The following is a 16,367-nucleotide window of genomic DNA, read 5'->3' as shown; positions in this document are numbered from 1 at the left end:
AGGAGGTGTATATATATATGCTATAGAAAAGCAAAGTAAAGAAGTCTCAGTCTCTCAGTTCACCTATACATTGACCCACTTTAACGTATTGGTCTTCTTGTAGAGTGAACTTAAAATCTTTTGGAGCTTCGAAGACTAAGACGACGGTCGAACCGAGCATGAAGCCACCCATTTCCTGACCTTTGACCAAGGGTTCACCTTTCAAAAGAGAAGAAGCATTTGAATAATGAGCCTCATAGCATGTATTTTTCTTCAATTTTTCACCGTTGAGCATGGTGGTATTTGTGACTAAGTCTTTATCGAAGTTGATTTTGATCGATCCGACATTGGTTGCCCCTACCGGAGTCATACTGAAAAAGCCGTACTTCCAGTATCCCAACAATGCAACACGTTCGTTTAAAATAAAAAGATTGTTGAAGGCTTTCTGGAAATAGGGAGCCACTGAGTAGAGTTCACCGACAAAATGACGACGAAGGGTAGTTACCCAAGTCACAGGGGAGTGGAAACGATGATAGTCGCCAGGAGCGAGGTATATGACGGCATAGAACAGATCGGTTTCCTTTGTCGTTGGAGTTAAGGCTACTGATACGTTCAGCACTTGAGAAGTGGAAGGATGAAAGTTGGACTTCTCACCCTGTTGGGAGAAAGTGACCAAGGATTGTTGATCCAGATCGTCGGCACGAGCAGTGCAATCATGATTCGTGTTGTTCCGGAGGTGGGATAAAAAGACATCATCGTTTTCGTGGGCCTGATGGAGCTCTCTGTGTGCTTCATTTTCATAGCTCAGCGACATTGAATGAGCTGTCTGCTGTGATTCCGCCGCCCCGAGCAGGGCTTCCAGTTTGTAGGTCATACCTTTAACTTGCTCGATTCCACCATCGGGGTCGACTCTGCCGAATTTCAACACTCTTCCGTCAGAGGGAGAAACTACCAAAGCCGTAGGATCTATTGGCCGGGATTGAGGCTTGATTTCTCGGTAGAAGAACTCGCCTAAATTCTTGTAGTGTGTCAAGTCCGGGTCTTGCATTTCGTCCAAATTGACGCCAAAGAGGAACGAGTAGAGTTTGTAGCCCGGCACACGCAATGGCACGGGCAACGTCACACTATTGAAGCTGCCCCAAAGACGAGAAAGGGTGTTTAATGGAAGGTATGAGTAGAGATAAAGCGGCCAGGAGGTTGGTCTGACAAGCTCTTTCTCGCCGATTCCGGCTGCTGTTTCCTGGTAGTCTCTGATGGAGACGAGGAAGAGAGCACCCAACGTGATAAGCACAAATGCTCTTAACGGTCTTCTCCGCTTTGACAGTGCTGTAGGTATCTTCTGCCTGACCGATTGCTTTTGAGGCTGGGACGTCGAGTATGCCGAACGCAGAGGAACGTTTTTCACAAAGAACATATTGATGTTGGGAGAATAGAAATGGCAACGTGGGCCAGCCCGGACGATATGGGGGAACATATTGCTATGGATTGAAGAAGGACTGTTTTGCTAGAGACTGAAAGGTCGTGTGCCGAAAACTGTGTATTTATACGACGTACATTGAGCTAAGACATGCCGAGATCTACATGTGAAAACGGAAAAGGTACAAGAACAAGGCCGAAAAGGGAAAACGGAGGTGTTTTTTCTCTCTGAGAACATGTTCAAGGAGAAATTTGGGCCGATCGACCCAGAAACGGAGTGAAACGGATGGGGGTCCGTCCGGGGTCGGGGTGACATGTACTTAATGGTGTAGATGGAGACAGTAGATACAGCCGAGACGCCAGAAAGACGGAGGCGGGGGTGCAGAAGGACCGAAGGAAAGAAAGACTGTGTCAAAATACACCGTGTCGGCAGAAAGATACCATCGAGTCCTCTGCGGCGACAAGTTCCAACCGGAACCGGAGGAGAAACTTGACTAGCAGACGACATGCTGAACTGATCCTGCTGCCATTGAGCACCAGGGACAGCGCCCTGCCCGCCGATGGTAAGAAAATAGCAGAAGAAGAGGTCCCATTGCAGGGTCAAAACCAGAGCACAGAGAAGAAACAAGGACTAGGCGAGAAAACGGCGGCGCGGTACCAGGGAGAGAGGGAGAGCTCAGCGAAAGCGAGCTGAGCACAGACAAGGAAGGCAAATCGTGTCTGGCCAAGAGACAAAGAAAAGACAGAAGCAGGGCAGCAGCAGTAGAAGCAGCAGAGCTCAGTACAGCAAAAGACAGACAGTACAATAGCAGAAACAGAATGGTATCTGCAGAGTCGAAAACGGTGTCCATTGCGCCATTGGTGCTTCTCTCGGTGGTGGATCACTACGAGAGAATCGTGAGGTCGTCAGAGAGCTCGGTGGTGTCAAGCAAGAAGCGGGTTGTCGGGGTGATTCTAGGAGACAGCTCCGACCACAGCACGGTAAGGGTGTCGAACTCGTTTGCGATACCGTACGAGGAGGACGAGACCAACCCGAACATCTGGTTTTTAGACCACAACTACATAGACTCGATGATGGAGATGTTCAAGAAGATCAACGCGAAGGAGAAGTTGATTGGATGGTATCACTCGGGCCCAAAGTTGAGGCAGAACGACTTGCGGATCAACGAGGTGTTCAAGACGTTTACGCCTAACCCGCTCTTGCTGATTGTGGACGTGAACTCCACGGACAAGATCGATATCCCCACAGACTGCTACATGGCCATCGAGGAAATCAAGGAGGACGGCTCTGCAAGCGAAAAGACGTTCTTGCACTACCCGTCGATCATTGAGGCGGAGGAGGCCGAGGAAATCGGCGTCGAACATCTCTTGCGGGACATCCGGGACGAGAACAGGGGGAACTTGACCATTGCTCTCTCGAACAACTTCAAGTCCTTGAAGTCGCTCAACGAAAGACTCTCGAGCATTGTCAAATACCTGGGCAAGCTCATTTCGGGCGAGCTGCCTATCAACAGCACGATTCTCGGCAAGCTGCAGGACATCTTCAACCTCCTCCCTAACATATCACAAATCACCGACGTCCAGACGGGCAATGCCCATCAGGTCGACGCCCAGATATATTCCCACGAAAAGAGATTGGCTACTGCGTTTAATGTGAAGACAAACGACGAGTTGATGATCTTGTACGTGAGCAGTCTGGTGAGATCGATCATCGCCTTCCACGACCTGATAAGCAACAAGATCGAAAACAGAAAGAGAAATGAAACTACCAGCACGGAGGAGCCAGTGGAGGAGACCACTGCCAAGGATGGAGCCGACGCAGAGGCAGCCCCAGGCAGCAACACCCCTGCCACCGACAAGGAAACTCCTTCCTCTTCCAAAAACGCCAAGGATGGAAAGCAACAGTAACGACGAATCTGTCAAAACCTAGCACCTCATTGTATCTCTTCTGTGTAGCACGTAGAACCACTAATAACCATTACATGTCAAAACCCTGCTGGCATGGCCCCTATGCTGGCTCATGCGCTGTTGTATATCCCGTATGCACCCTTTTATCATTCCGACCGATTTACCCGGAGCTCGCGTCCTACGTTTTTTCCTCCTCTTCGGGGAATGAATCTGCTCTCGTAGAAAGACATCATATCATATCATCTCGTATCTTCCTGATTGGAAAACACCCTAGGGTTCTTTGAGGAAGAATCATTCGAGGAAAAGAAGCACCAGCTCTTAGACAGCACCGTTCATCTGATCTCTTTATATCTTCGACGGAAGTTTTTGTTTATGGAGAGACACCATATTACTATTCAGTAATAACGTTCCTAGGAAAAAAATCTTGAAGCACCGTTTTCTACATACGAAACCCAAAACTTATTGATCCACTACTGTTGCTTTAACTCTTTTGATTTCCATTATCATCTTCTCAATTACATAGTATTGGCATACTGTATTTACATTATACTATTTCAAATCTCGTCATTACCATTTCCAGTTTGAATATCGTCATTGTTATTCTGCACATGCGTCTGTCCTACCAAATTTGATACCTTTTCACAAATAAACAAGCCCCTATAAGCTATACACTGCATACAATATAAATCATACCATCATGATTACTAAGCCGCAGTTCTCGAAAATCCCACTCTTCTCTTCCGTGAGACTCTATGCATCCACGTCATCCGCATCATCTGCATCTGCGATATACACACCGTTGTCGGAGTTCACGAATATCTACTACTCGAACAACACGGTAAACCAGTCTACCCTCAATTTCATAGGGCGTAGCTCTTCTTCTTCCTTAAGATTCACCCCAAACTACAGAATATTGGCACCAACTTTACTAAAACATTCCAGTACAAGATCGATCTATTCTACGCCCTTGAGCACGTCTGAAACAAACAGAGTAATTGAAAAAAAATCTCCTCTAGATGCTGTATCTGGTATATGCCATCCACCAGCAGAACCATCTTCAAATACCACTAGAGATGGCGCATCCTGCACCGCTAAGTCTCATATCCCCTTCGAGATTAAAGTTAAGAGTCAGAAAAAGGATGATAGATCTATTCTCGAACAATACATGCAGGGTGAACCGAAAACTTTAAAACAGCTAATGAACCCTTACATGACATTGACCAAACCTCATTTGACATTTCTAATCATGCTCTCATCAATTTGCTCTTATACTCTTGCACCAAATGCTGTGGACGTGAGCAAATTCTTGTACTTAACAGTAGGTACTTTGATGACATCCGGTGCTGCTAACGCCATTAATATGGGAAGGGAACCAAATTTCGATTCTCAAATGGTGCGTACCTCAACCAGACCAGTTGTGACCGGTTTGGTTAAACCAAACGAAGCTTTTGGATTCGCAGCCTTGACTGGTACAATAGGATGTGCCGTTCTTTACTATGGTGTGAACCCTACAGTTGCTTCCTTAGCTGCTGCAAACATAGTACTTTACAGTTGGTTTTACACGTCCTTGAAGCGTAAATCTATCCTCAACACCTGGGTTGGAGCAATCGTCGGCGCCATTCCACCATTAATGGGATGGGCCGCATGCTCTTCACTTACCGATCCAGGTGCATGGTGCTTAGCTTTGCTTCTATACGCATGGCAGTTTCCTCATTTCAATAGTTTGAGTCACAATATCAAAGCAGAGTATAAACGTGCAGGTTATGTCATGACTGCATTCGTCAATCCAAACTTAAATGCAAGAGTTGCATTGAGATATTCCATAGCAATGTTCCCAATCTGCTTTGCAATGGTGTATTACAATGTCTGTGATATTTTCTTTGCAGTTGACTCGTCAATACTTAACGCATGGATGACCTATAACGCCTTCAAGTTCTGGTTGCAACAACGTCATAACTATTCCAAGAATGTGTTGGAACACGGCGGCCCAACGAAGGGGGAGATAGATTTGGCCAACGTATGGGCGAAAAAGACATTCTGGAGTTCGATTTGGCAATTGCCTGTCGTTCTAGCGTTGGCCATGATACATAAAGAAGGTCAATGGGACCGTTTCTTTGGCACCTCCGAGGAACGGCCACTTGAATGATTACTTTTTCGTTGGTAATACGCTTGTATATAATTTACCATCTTTTTCTCTCTAGTTCTACCTTTTATTATTCTACTATTTGTACCTACCAATATAAACACACACTCATGATCCATTAACCTTGCTGATCAAGACAGTTTTGCCGTGAGAAGTAAACCATGAAAAATAAAGGTACAGGTTTTCTGGCGATAAACAAAAAAACGAGGCAGCATGGAAATAATTGTTATCACTTGTTCCCATTGTATTTTGGTTGCTTGCGATACCCATCATAGTGTTGCAGAGCAAGAAAGCCATTTCTATTAACGTTGACAATGTACTTGCCAAACATCATCCCTTCAGATATCCGAACGGGCTGGATGCAAGCCCCCTCAGAGGGTCGCTTGCAGGCAAGCACAAGAAATGATAATTCCAATTCGTCCAACAACTCTACATCAAACGCACCTAACCTCAATGTTAGTACCAGAGGAAGAAAGTCGGAGTTTCCCCCACTTTCATTTTATACTCCCGTCAGAGCAGCACCTCTATTTTTGAACAATGCTTCGAAGACTGCATTGTCACTGTTGAAGAACTCGAAAAAGCCTTGCACTCATACTAATCGGCAGGAAAGTGCTTTTGAAGGAATTGAGCAATTGGGCCTCGAACTAGGTTGCCGATTACAAAAATTAAAAGAGAACGAAGTTTGGGGATATACGTGGTTGACACCACTGGGACTAGACAAAACAATGGCTCAAATGCTTGAGGAAGCAAATGATGAAGTTGAGGATATAGAAGAAGATAATGAGGATGTAAACTTGGAATTACAGAACGATATCAATGGCGCCAGCAATGATATGGAAGAGATGCTACTGAATTCATACGAGGGTCAACAAGGAGAAGGTCAAGCTGCCGTTCAAAATACTGCAATACAGGATGCCACCGATTTGATGACTGAGAATTTAGGTCAAATGCGTCGAAACGAAAATGAGGGAGACAGTTTTAACGACAATATAAACTCTAGAGCCAGCAATGAAAATGATTTGGGGAATCAGGCGATTTATGCAAACACATCAGGAGATGTTAGGCTTCTTCCCGAAAGAGATCTGGATGCTGATATAAGTAATTATGATAGCAGTCACGGAAACTACAGCAATGTTAGCATTTACAGAGGAAATGACAACTATTATGACGATGAAGAAGAAATGCATGATGTGGTTGATCATGCATATATAGCAGAGGACCCTTCTTTTGACGATGAAGATGTAGTAGATGACGTTGAAGAAAATGACGATGACGAAGATGACGATGAAGATTATGAAATCGGAGACCATGCAATTGTGGACTTGCAGGACGATGATGAAAACGAGGAAGGACACAGCAGTATAGCTATTGGTAACCATAGGAATGAGATTCTGGGAAATGTTTCAAGAACTCTTCTACATAGCAGTTTTCACGAAGATGCAGGTGCAGGTGCAGGCATACCCATAGGAACTGCTGGAAGAAGATTTTTAGAAGGAGAAGAACAATATTTCATGGCATATGAAGATTACCAAGAAGATCACAGTATAATCGAGGGGCAAGTTGGAAAGCCTTATCCGTCAAGAGGTGTCTCGATTCTTGAAAGTGCACATACAAGAGGGTCTGGTAATTCTGTGAGAAGAAACATTAACACAGGCTACACCGACTCTGCGAATTTGACAACTCCTACTACAATCAATTCTAGTATTGGAAATCAAACAACCGGTAACACCTCGGTCGATAATGACATTCACGGATCTGACTTTGACATGACTTTGGAATAGAGCTGTTTTTTGTATGACTTATAAAGTTTTTTTGCTTGATCTATAGTTCAATATCTTTTTGAATAAAAATATCTAGTTTGATCTGTTAATGTTGAAGAAAGAGATAGTAGACAAGTTATATACGAGATTTTTGATATTTCAGACTGCTCTATCGTCATTAGGCAAAATCAGTTTATTGTTACGATCCGTTTGAACCACCTTTGACTTGAGTAGATTTATTGCTGGCACCATCCATTTACCGCAACTGCATCTTCCACCTTTCCAATTCCACCCCCCAACTTTTGCTCCACATTTGTAACAATCTAATCTTCCTTCTAGAGCTTCATGGTCTTCATTCCCCCTTCCTGTGTCAGTGTTGTCTGCGCTGGAGCTATTTTCATTCACCAATTTATCACGCATCCAAAGAAGTGGTTCTGTAAATATAAGAGTGCACTCATTATGTCCTTTTTGAACGTTGACCACCCTTTTACTTCTGAATGCATTTTTGATAAAATACATCTGCTTATCATCTTTTTCAAATGGCGGTGAGTGTGGAATATAAACTTCACTACTCGCTAGAAGCGATCTACATTTGGCACATTTGAAACCAAACCAATTTGGGTCCTTTTCACTTGAAGTTTCAATCTTGCTGAAATTGCTATCTTTTTCATCGTCAGCAATTGCTCCACTGTGTATCATTGATGTTATAAGATATTCCATGCGGTATGCTCTCCAACGAGGTGAAGTTTTTCGTAATTTACTAACGTCGACACACCATCCACTTTCTTGGTAAATTTCAAGTTGCTCCATAAATCCATCGTTTGGCTGGAACGTTTTACCCGAATTATTTCGTCTAATTGCATGCAACGCATGTGAGAGAGGAAGATTGTGCCGGTTCATGAGATAAGCACAAGCAAAGGCTACACTCCTTGATACCCCTGATTGACAATGAATCAGAACAGCATCCCCGGACAGCGATGGCTTCTGCACTTTGTTTTCCTTTATGAGAGAGCTATCAAGAGCATCTTTAGATAATGGTCTGTATATAGTTTTCAAAATCAGTTGGTTGACTTCGGGTATAAATGGAAGTAATATTTCGGTCGGTAAATCATCGATGGGAATCTGAAGGTGAGTATATGGCTCCTTGGTATATGTCAGCGGTATGTCTGACTTTGTTACCGAAATGATGGTTTTGATCTTGTATTTCTGGTGTAAATCTTCATTTTCCAACAATGGCTGGATGGAAGATATATATATTGGACCTAATGTCCTGTATAAGGTAGGATCTTCTGTCATGCTGCAGTTTTTAGAGATGCAACTGTTAGCTAGAATGCTAAACCAAAAATTACTTCTCTTGATATGAAATATTCGAGATAAAAAAGTTGAATTTTTTTTACCCACAAATTTCCAGATTCATGCTGAAAACTTGATTTTCTCTCAAACGAGTGTACTATGGACTTTTTTTTACGGAAAATGTTATTTTATAGAATGATGACATAAATGATACATATTAGAGAAATATATGTTGTGAAGGATAGGATTAGTAATTATTACCATGTCTGGCATGGTTTGGATAAACTTTATCCATACCCTGATTGCCTCCCATCATAGGGAAGGCCACATTAGGCAGGTAAACTGGATATGATGGAACTATAGGAAAGTAGTATGGAGGTTGAACTTGGAAACCCATGTAAGGCTGGTGATTCTGGGGATAAGCCTGTGGGTGCATGTATACAGATTGTTGCATGTGCATGTTTGGGTGAGAATTGTTCTCCTTCGTGAATATTTCGGAGTAAGACTCACTTGTCGTTTCCGGCCAACTTGGTGAGGTATGAAAGCTTGGCACCATAGGTATTATGTCAATGGTGACGTTTGCACTGTTCGATTTGTACTCTTTCTTTGCCGAAAGGAGGATATTAAATCTGTCTTTTAATACTGAGCCCCTTGGTGCTTTATCACTAGGACGATGTGAGAATAAGAATTGTGGCGATGATTTTTTCATCCTTTGGTTAGCATTGGCGTTCACATTATTGCTGTTGGCATAGTTTTGGTTGTATTGACTACTACTGTGATTTGACCCGTTGTGGTGGTTTCTGTACTGCATCGAAGGCGATCCGTATTGCTGTTGGCTTCCTATGTTACTACGAGGTTGATACCCAAACTGTTGGTTTCTCATCATATGTTGTTGTTGCTGCTGCTGCTGCTGCATTTGTGGGGGCAGCTGTTGAGGAATACCTTGTTGATGCTGGTGCTGTTGATGGATTTGATGGGGCTGATGGGATTGATGTGGTTGATGTGGTTGTTGCTGATGTTGGTTTTGATTCTGATTTTGATCTAAGGTAGGATCGGTAAAGTTCTGTTTCTGAAGTTGTGGTGACTTTTGCTTCGAAGGAACACCATTTTGCTGTGTCGACAATTGGGGCGTTTGAGTTCCTGGTTGATGAGCTTGGGTTTGAGATTTTTGGGCATGCTGAGTGGTTGAAGTTGCAGGAGTTGCGGTAGATGTAGATGAATTAGCCGAATTAGTGGGGATGGTTGATGTGGTGGACGGAGCAGAGAGAGTCAAAGTTGCCGGAATGGCAGCCGGCTTTTTTGGTACTGCGGCTGCGCTCTTCTTTGCAGATGGGGCAGGCTCGTTGTTTGCCGATTTTTTAGAAGTGTCCTTGGTCTGTTGGGTCGTTGCCGGCTTCTCTGGAAGCTGGACTGGGGTTGCTGCAGCGGACGGAGTTGTAGCAACCGGGGTAGTGGAACTCACGGGTGCCTGTGGCAAACGTTTAGTACCTGCTGTCGAAGAAACGTCTTTCTGGGTTTGGGCATTCCGCTGATTAGGAGGAATGTATTGACCAGACAACTTGTTTGATGGGGCTGCAACAGTAGTTGAGGCAGCAGCGGCAGCAGCAGCAGCAGGAGCAGGCTTGGAAAAGGAGTCTGGCTTGTTGGTTTTCAACATGTTCATCAACTTCTTCTCCGACTCCGCGTTGTCTCTCAGCACACCGGAGTACTTGTCCTCTTCGTCGATGTTTTCTGCGTCTACTAGCTTGCCTCTTTCTTCGGCGATGTGCAGGTTACCGTTCGAGCTCTGGGACAGGATTTCCCTGGAGACGGTTTCGGCGAACTTCATTCTCTCTTTGAACTTCGGGTTGGAGACATTCAGCTTGACGGTGTAGTCATTTTCGTCGAACTTGGCATCGATGCCAAACTTGTCCTTGTTCGTTTTGAACTGGTCCCATTTGTTGGCGTCGGAAAACTTTTCCTCCTCCAAGGCTGCGCCGAGGCTGGTAGAGTCGTCTTCCTCGGGAACCCACTTCTGGAGGTCCCGCTCACGCTCCCTGTACGTGTCGTTGCTGGAGATGTCTGTGTCAATCCTGAAGCCTCTCCGTGCCGCGGAATGGTTGTGGGCAGAGGAGGACGAGGTAGAGGAGGCAACCGAGGCAGAGGCGGAAGCGGAAGAAGCGGAGGCCTTTGGGGTGAAGTCGAGGTTTTCGCACGTCATCATGGAGATGGAGGACTCGGGTATCATCAGGAACTCGTCATCGTAGACGTGGCCGGCCCTCGTCGGATATTTGAGGATGAGCGAGGGGATCGTGTCGTTGACGTCGGAGATCGACTGGAGGATGCCCGTGATCTTGTCGCTGTTGGCGGTGGTGACAGTGATCTTTGTGCCGAGGGAGTTGGCCAGCGCGTAGATGAAGCGGTCCTTCATGTGCTTGTTTGCGGCGTCGTACTCGGTGGGCGAAAGAATGGCGTTCGGGCCGTTCTGGCTGCCGTTGCCGCCGTTGTTGCTGTAGGAGCCCTGGGCGGACTGTACTTTTGGAAAAGGCTTGTTTTGCATCTTGTGGTCGTGCTGTTCTTACTTTTGTTTTTGGGTGTGTTTTTCTCTATTTCTGTACTTGTGTACTTGTGTAGCTCTGTGACTCGTTTAACTTTTGCAGTGGTTCAATGATTAGAAAAGTAGGTAATCCGCAACGTAGAGAGGGCTGGCCGGGGACGGGGGACGGGGTTAGCGGCGGAGACGGGACCCTGGTGCACAGAACGGAGCTGTGTATGTCGGATGGCGGTGCTGCTGAAGACGACGGCAAATATACCTCTTACAAGAAACAATCTGTTTCAGCTGAGCACGCTGTCTGTCACCCGACCGTCTCTCTGCTCCTCTCCCTTCTCTTCCGTGTGGCACACTGGGCCGCTGAGCACTCTTTCGCTCTCCCGCTCTGTCTGTCGACAAAAGGGGCGCCTGGCGCGGGAACGGGGCAAAAACTGGCAAAAAGGGCCGATCGGCGAATCCGCGCCTGCGACACAGCTCTGTGTCGTGGCGCGACAGTGCTTTGCAACACGCTGCCATCCTCCACTACGGGCATCGAAGCCCCTTCTCCGCTTTACAACAAGCTTCTTTCTCGCTCTGGTCTCTCCGCGCCTGTGATTGGCCAGCACCGGATGTTGCCCCGTTGCCCCGTCTCCCGTGGGCGGCAGAATGCTTTTGCTTACGTAACGTCTGCACAGCACGCGGTTAGCTGCAAATGGGGCCATACTAAGCTTCTTAGTGTAGGCGCCTATTGGCAGAGGCGGGCCGGCTCGCCAGCGAGAGAGGCCAGAGAGGCAGAGGGGTCGAGCTCTACGTGATCACCGTCCTCATCTTCAACACTCTGGCTTCGGGTGGTGGCTCTGCGTCCGGAAAGTTGGGGCCCCCGCAGATCTCCAGAACGTTCCCTCCCCACTGCATACGCACATATACACAATGAGAGCCACCTACCCAAGAATGAACTCTGCGGTACGTACGCCCAGCTGCGCAAACCCGGCCTGACCGTGGTGGAAGCAGGTCTGAAAGAGAAGACAGGCGTCGGACGGTGCCCAGGCAGTGCATTGGCACAGGCCAGCGTCATCCAGAGACCCAGAAATGCCCACTGCTTCCCTGCTGACCCCTGCTGGCCACCCCCGTTCCCGGAATTTGAAGTACTAACATCCATCCCGTCTTTGGACACTCTCACACCCCCCACACGCTTCCACAGAAGAACGCATCCCTCTTCAAGGTCCCACCTGAGTTATACCCATTGTACGCCGCATGTTTCGTGGTTTGTTGCTCCGCAACCTACTTCAGTTTCAAGAAGTTGACCACCGACAGAACCTTGAAGCTGGGCAGAGAAATCCCACAGTTCGACGACAAGTTGGAAGAAGCCTTGGCCAAGAAGGAATAGATGAGCTATTTTCGATCCCCCATTGGACACTACTACTATTATTCTATCCTTTTACTTGCCACTTTTTGGACTTCTTTCTTCTTCTCTTTCTGTTTTAGTTCTTCTTGCCCACCCATTTTCTTAAGATCAACTCTAATTTATCTTATTTAAAAAGAAAAAATTTATATATCAACAATGAAAATCAATGTCTGTGTTTTTTTTCTCGAGCTTCCATTTATCATCCTACTTTGCGTAGATAATCTAGATCTATAAACATATTTACAAGCCTCGGCAACACGTGCCGTCTACTCCTCCGTCTCCTTCAGGTTGGTGAAAACCTGCGAAATGTCCTCGATGTTGTCGAGCAGACCCATGAACTTCTCGTAGCTCGCACGGGTGTCCGGATCAGAGACCTCCACCAGCGTCTCCTCGTTGGGCAAGTACTCGATGTTCATCTCCTTGATTGGGTACTTGTCCTTTAGCTCGTTGGCGATCTTGCCAAACTCCTTCGCATCCGTGATCAGCTCGATGATATTCCCGTCCTTCTTCTCGCTCAGCAACTCCGACTCGTTCGGATTTTCGATGTCGTTGATATCCTCACACCCAAGCTCCAACAGCTCGTCAAAGAGGTCGTCGCTCGTCAACTCCCCGGCATCGATGAGAATCACACCCTTCTTCTCAAACATGTACAGCGTCGGGGTCATGTTTAAGTTGAACTTGTTAAAACACGGTCTGATGTACCCGATCGTCCGGTTCTTGTTGTCCGTGATCGCCTCAATGACAATGGCAACTCCACCCGGCCCCAGGCCTTCGTAAACAACAGTCTCCATCTTCTCCGTGCTCTTCAACTCGCCCGTGCCTCTTTTGATGGCATTGTCAATGACCTTCTTTGGTATGCACATCCCCCGGGCCTTGTCGATCGCACTCGCCAACATAATGTTTTGATTCAAGTCAGACCCACCCATCTTCGCCAACACTTGGATCTGTCGGGACATCCGAAACGACGAAGCCGCCTTAGCTGCATCGTTCGCAGCCTTCTTGTGCTTGATGTTTGCCCACTTTGAGTGGCCAGCCATCCTGACGTCACTCGTGTGGAGCCTTCTCTTGGCGCTCCAACCCTTCACATTCACATTCACATTTTTCATGTCCATAAGACCGAACATGTGCCATTTGTTCAGGTTTGCCGGCTTCATCGAGCTTCCAAAACGTAACATCTTTATTTTCTGTATAGAGCTATAATACCTTTATTGTGTGCTGGTTCTTTCAAGGATTATCTGCTGCTAAAAACTCCTTAACCAGCAGCCCGAAACTCTCTTCTTCCTCCTTTTCTAGTCGTTCCTTAACTCCTCCGTCGAACTGCCCTTGCGCGCACTGCCTGGAAAGCGAGTGCCCGAAACATGCTCACGACCCTCACTCACAGTGGCTGCCTTCCTGCCTGGGAGCCTGGGAGCCTGACCGGCCTGTATGCTGATGGCCAGACTTATCGTTATCTGGGGAACTTATCAATTACAAGCTGGTAAGCCGGAGGGCGTCCAAGGGAGGTAGAGATTATAGACGCTCACACACAAACACACAATGGCCTCCGAAGCTGCCAAGAACAGAACGCTACTAGCATGCATGGGTGATGAAGACACAATTACAGGAATGCTTTTGGCCGGTATTGGTCAGGTAACCAACGAGCCAGGCAAGGAGAGAAACTTCCAGATATGCACAGACGACACAAAGAGCGAGGAGCTACTGGCCAAGTTTGAGGAATTCACAACCAGAGATGACATTGCCATCTTACTCATAAATCAGCATCTTGCAGATGTGATCAGACTCGAGGTCGACTCCTTCACTGCGCCATTCCCAGCTATTTTAGAGATCCCTTCGAAAGACCACCCATATGACCCAGAAAAGGACTCCGTTCTGAGAAGAGTGAGAAGACTTTTTGGTGACAGTTAACCACCATCCTTCTTGACGTTCATATATACTTACCCAACTATGTAACATCCATATAAAAAGAAACTAATCCATCGAAAACACATGTGCAGAAAGAAAAAATGCTTCTTATCGTATACTGTTACTACTCGTACGCTAACACAGAAGTTTTACATATCTAATAAGTTATATCGTAACTATTTCCGGCCCTTCTTCTTGCCCTTCTTTTTGTTGCTGCCTTTGGAGCTAGGGGTACTCTTTGTTTCGGCTTGAACCTTCTCGACACCGTTCTCTTCGCCTTCCCGCTTCTCTGCTTCGACATCCTCCGTTTCAGCCACCTGTAACTCTGGCTCTTCAGGAGTAGTGTCGGCAGGGGTGTCAGGAGTAACAGACTCTGTCACAGGTTCTGAGCCTATTTCAGTTGCGCTAGCCTCGGCATTAGTCCCTTCTGGTGTGGCCGGAGATGAGTCGATTAATGAGATTTTCACCTCCTCTGTAGGCTCTTCGATTGCTATACTAGGTTCTGCAGTCTCAGTAACGTCGTCCTTCGCTTCCTTTCCTCCTTCTACTTCTTTACTTTCGTTTACCGTCACGCTCTGTCCTAGTTCCTCTTCGGCGACTGCTGGGCTTTCATCCTGTGTTACCGCTAGTTCTGGTGTTGCAGTAGTTTCTTCTACTACTACACCCTCTTCGGCCAACACTCCAGGCGTCTCAGCAGGTGCTACCTCAGCGGCTGCTACTTCTGCTTTAGCTCCTTCTATCTCTTCCTTTGGTACTTCATCCACTTCCTCCGTCATTGAATTTTCTTCAGGTACGGTTTCCCCTTCTATCTTTGGCAAACTTTCAGGTTCACTATCTTTTATCTTCTCATCATTTTTATCAGTCTCAGTCTCAACCGCAGCAACATCATTGGTATTAGTAGACTCAGAGGTTGGATCTGTAACTGTCACCTCTGCCTCGGACTCTGGGTCAATTGTGATGTTTGGAACAGTTAAATCTTCCTCAACAGTAGTGCTGTTGGCTGCAATTGCAGGTTCCTCTGTGTCTTCGGTGGGTGGGGTAACATCGTTGCTTATCGCCCAGAAGTCCTTCGTTTTCCAAATTGGATTTTCTGTATCTAGGTAGAACTTGTTCACACCAACAATCCTTCTCTCCAACTGGCATGCCTTGATCCACTCTGGTCTGATGATTGGAATGTTCATATTCTTCGCCTTCTGGTATTCAATACCTGTGTTTGTAGTGCAAATGAACTGTGTGGTGTCAACTTTGACTTGGCTTGAAAATGGTTTGGCGTTTATGGCCTTGATGGCGTCCTCTATGTCATTCAAGCTAAACTTTTCTTCGTTAAAGTCTATATCCCCAATACAGAGGGTGATACCAGATAAGTCTGTCATCTTGTGGGTCCTCAATTCGACCAAATTGGAATAATAGATACCAGATGACGTCTCGAGTTTCAATTGGAATTTATAAGGCGTGTCAATTGGCAACCCACTGAACTTGATATTTTTCTTCTGGAACGGGTTTTTGATTGGTCCCAGCTTGGAACCGTTTTTGTATAGCGTCAACTCCTTCAACTCTGCAGTACCTAAGTTCAAAGGCTCCCATTCTAAAACACATGAAGTCTGGGTTATATTCACGATTTTCAAAAGTGGGTTCTGTGGTTCGTGTTTGCCAAATATTTCAAAAATCTCCTCCTGCAAAGCATTGAAAGCCTTCTTTTCCTCGTTCTCCTTTTGCAAGTCTCTGTCGCACGTAATCTTCACAATGGATCCTGTGGATATCCCATCAGGCAACAATATAGTTGGAAACTCAATGAGATGGTGATCTTTGGTCAACAAAAGTGCCAACGATGCATCCAGTTTTCCTACAGTAAGCGACACTTCTACCATTGTACTTTATTCAGGCTTCTGATCTGTGTTCTATACTGTTCTTCTATTATAGGATTATAACCACTCCAATTGCGGATTTCAAACTTTGTGGTTAATCATTAAGATACAACATTGACAACGCAGAGGTGAAGCGCCTCGCTGTGAAGGGGGCCCGGAGCTACAAGGTGCACGGAGGTTCAAAACG

At 46.1% G+C, this 16,367-nt stretch overlaps 8 protein-coding genes across 8 annotated transcripts; 4 read left to right on the top strand and 4 right to left on the bottom strand.

Annotated features, from left to right (window-relative positions):
• Nucleotides 1–55: 55 nt before the first annotated feature.
• On the bottom strand, nt 56–1,171 carry PICMEDRAFT_24586 (hypothetical protein; the record flags this gene model as incomplete). The annotated part of the gene is made up of 1 exon (XM_019162357.1): nt 56–1,171. A coding segment is annotated over one exon (1,116 nt), but the record flags the coding sequence as incomplete, so codon positions are not given.
• Nucleotides 1,172–1,924: 753 nt separating this feature from the next.
• Nucleotides 1,925–3,461, top strand: PICMEDRAFT_14843 (hypothetical protein). The gene has a single exon (XM_019160562.1). It carries the CDS (start codon nt 2,215–2,217, stop codon nt 3,301–3,303), a length of 1,089 nt encoding a protein of 362 aa, XP_019020488.1. The 5' UTR covers nt 1,925–2,214; the 3' UTR covers nt 3,304–3,461.
• A 128-nt stretch (nt 3,462–3,589) lies between these two features.
• On the top strand, nt 3,590–5,575 carry PICMEDRAFT_66604 (hypothetical protein). Its single transcript, XM_019163492.1, has one exon. The coding sequence runs from the start codon at nt 4,001–4,003 to the stop codon at nt 5,447–5,449; it is 1,449 nt and encodes a 482-aa protein (XP_019020487.1). The 5' UTR covers nt 3,590–4,000; the 3' UTR covers nt 5,450–5,575.
• A 185-nt stretch (nt 5,576–5,760) lies between these two features.
• PICMEDRAFT_57425 (hypothetical protein) lies at nt 5,761–7,227 on the top strand (the record flags this gene model as incomplete). The annotated part of the gene is made up of 1 exon (XM_019163235.1): nt 5,761–7,227. One exon carries the CDS (start codon nt 5,761–5,763, stop codon nt 7,225–7,227), a length of 1,467 nt encoding a protein of 488 aa, XP_019020486.1.
• A 138-nt stretch (nt 7,228–7,365) lies between these two features.
• PICMEDRAFT_70921 (hypothetical protein) lies at nt 7,366–8,502 on the bottom strand (the record flags this gene model as incomplete). Its single annotated transcript, XM_019163770.1, has 1 exon — nt 7,366–8,502. One exon carries the CDS (start codon nt 8,500–8,502, stop codon nt 7,366–7,368), a length of 1,137 nt encoding a protein of 378 aa, XP_019020485.1.
• Nucleotides 8,503–8,653: 151 nt separating this feature from the next.
• Nucleotides 8,654–11,325, bottom strand: PICMEDRAFT_14840 (hypothetical protein). The gene has a single exon (XM_019160561.1). It carries the CDS (start codon nt 11,036–11,038, stop codon nt 8,747–8,749), a length of 2,292 nt encoding a protein of 763 aa, XP_019020484.1. The 5' UTR covers nt 11,039–11,325; the 3' UTR covers nt 8,654–8,746.
• Nucleotides 11,326–11,881: 556 nt separating this feature from the next.
• On the top strand, nt 11,882–12,480 carry PICMEDRAFT_14839 (hypothetical protein). The gene is made up of 2 exons (XM_019160560.1): nt 11,882–11,971; nt 12,210–12,480. Exons 1-2 carry the CDS (start codon nt 11,939–11,941, stop codon nt 12,393–12,395), a joined length of 219 nt encoding a protein of 72 aa, XP_019020483.1. The 5' UTR covers nt 11,882–11,938; the 3' UTR covers nt 12,396–12,480.
• A 199-nt stretch (nt 12,481–12,679) lies between these two features.
• On the bottom strand, nt 12,680–16,183 carry PICMEDRAFT_29304 (hypothetical protein; the record flags this gene model as incomplete). Its single annotated transcript, XM_019162586.1, has 3 exons — nt 12,680–13,484; nt 14,493–14,602; nt 14,696–16,183. The coding sequence occupies 3 exons, from the start codon at nt 16,181–16,183 to the stop codon at nt 12,680–12,682; spliced, it is 2,403 nt and encodes an 800-aa protein (XP_019020482.1).
• Between the last annotated feature and the right edge of the window lie 184 nt (nt 16,184–16,367).

The sequence above is a fragment of the Pichia membranifaciens genome (assembly GCF_001661235.1).
Source record: "Pichia membranifaciens NRRL Y-2026 unplaced genomic scaffold PICMEscaffold_1, whole genome shotgun sequence".
NCBI classification, from domain to species: Eukaryota; Fungi; Ascomycota; class Pichiomycetes; order Pichiales; family Pichiaceae; genus Pichia; species Pichia membranifaciens.
This window is presented reverse-complemented; position numbering and strand designations above follow the sequence as displayed.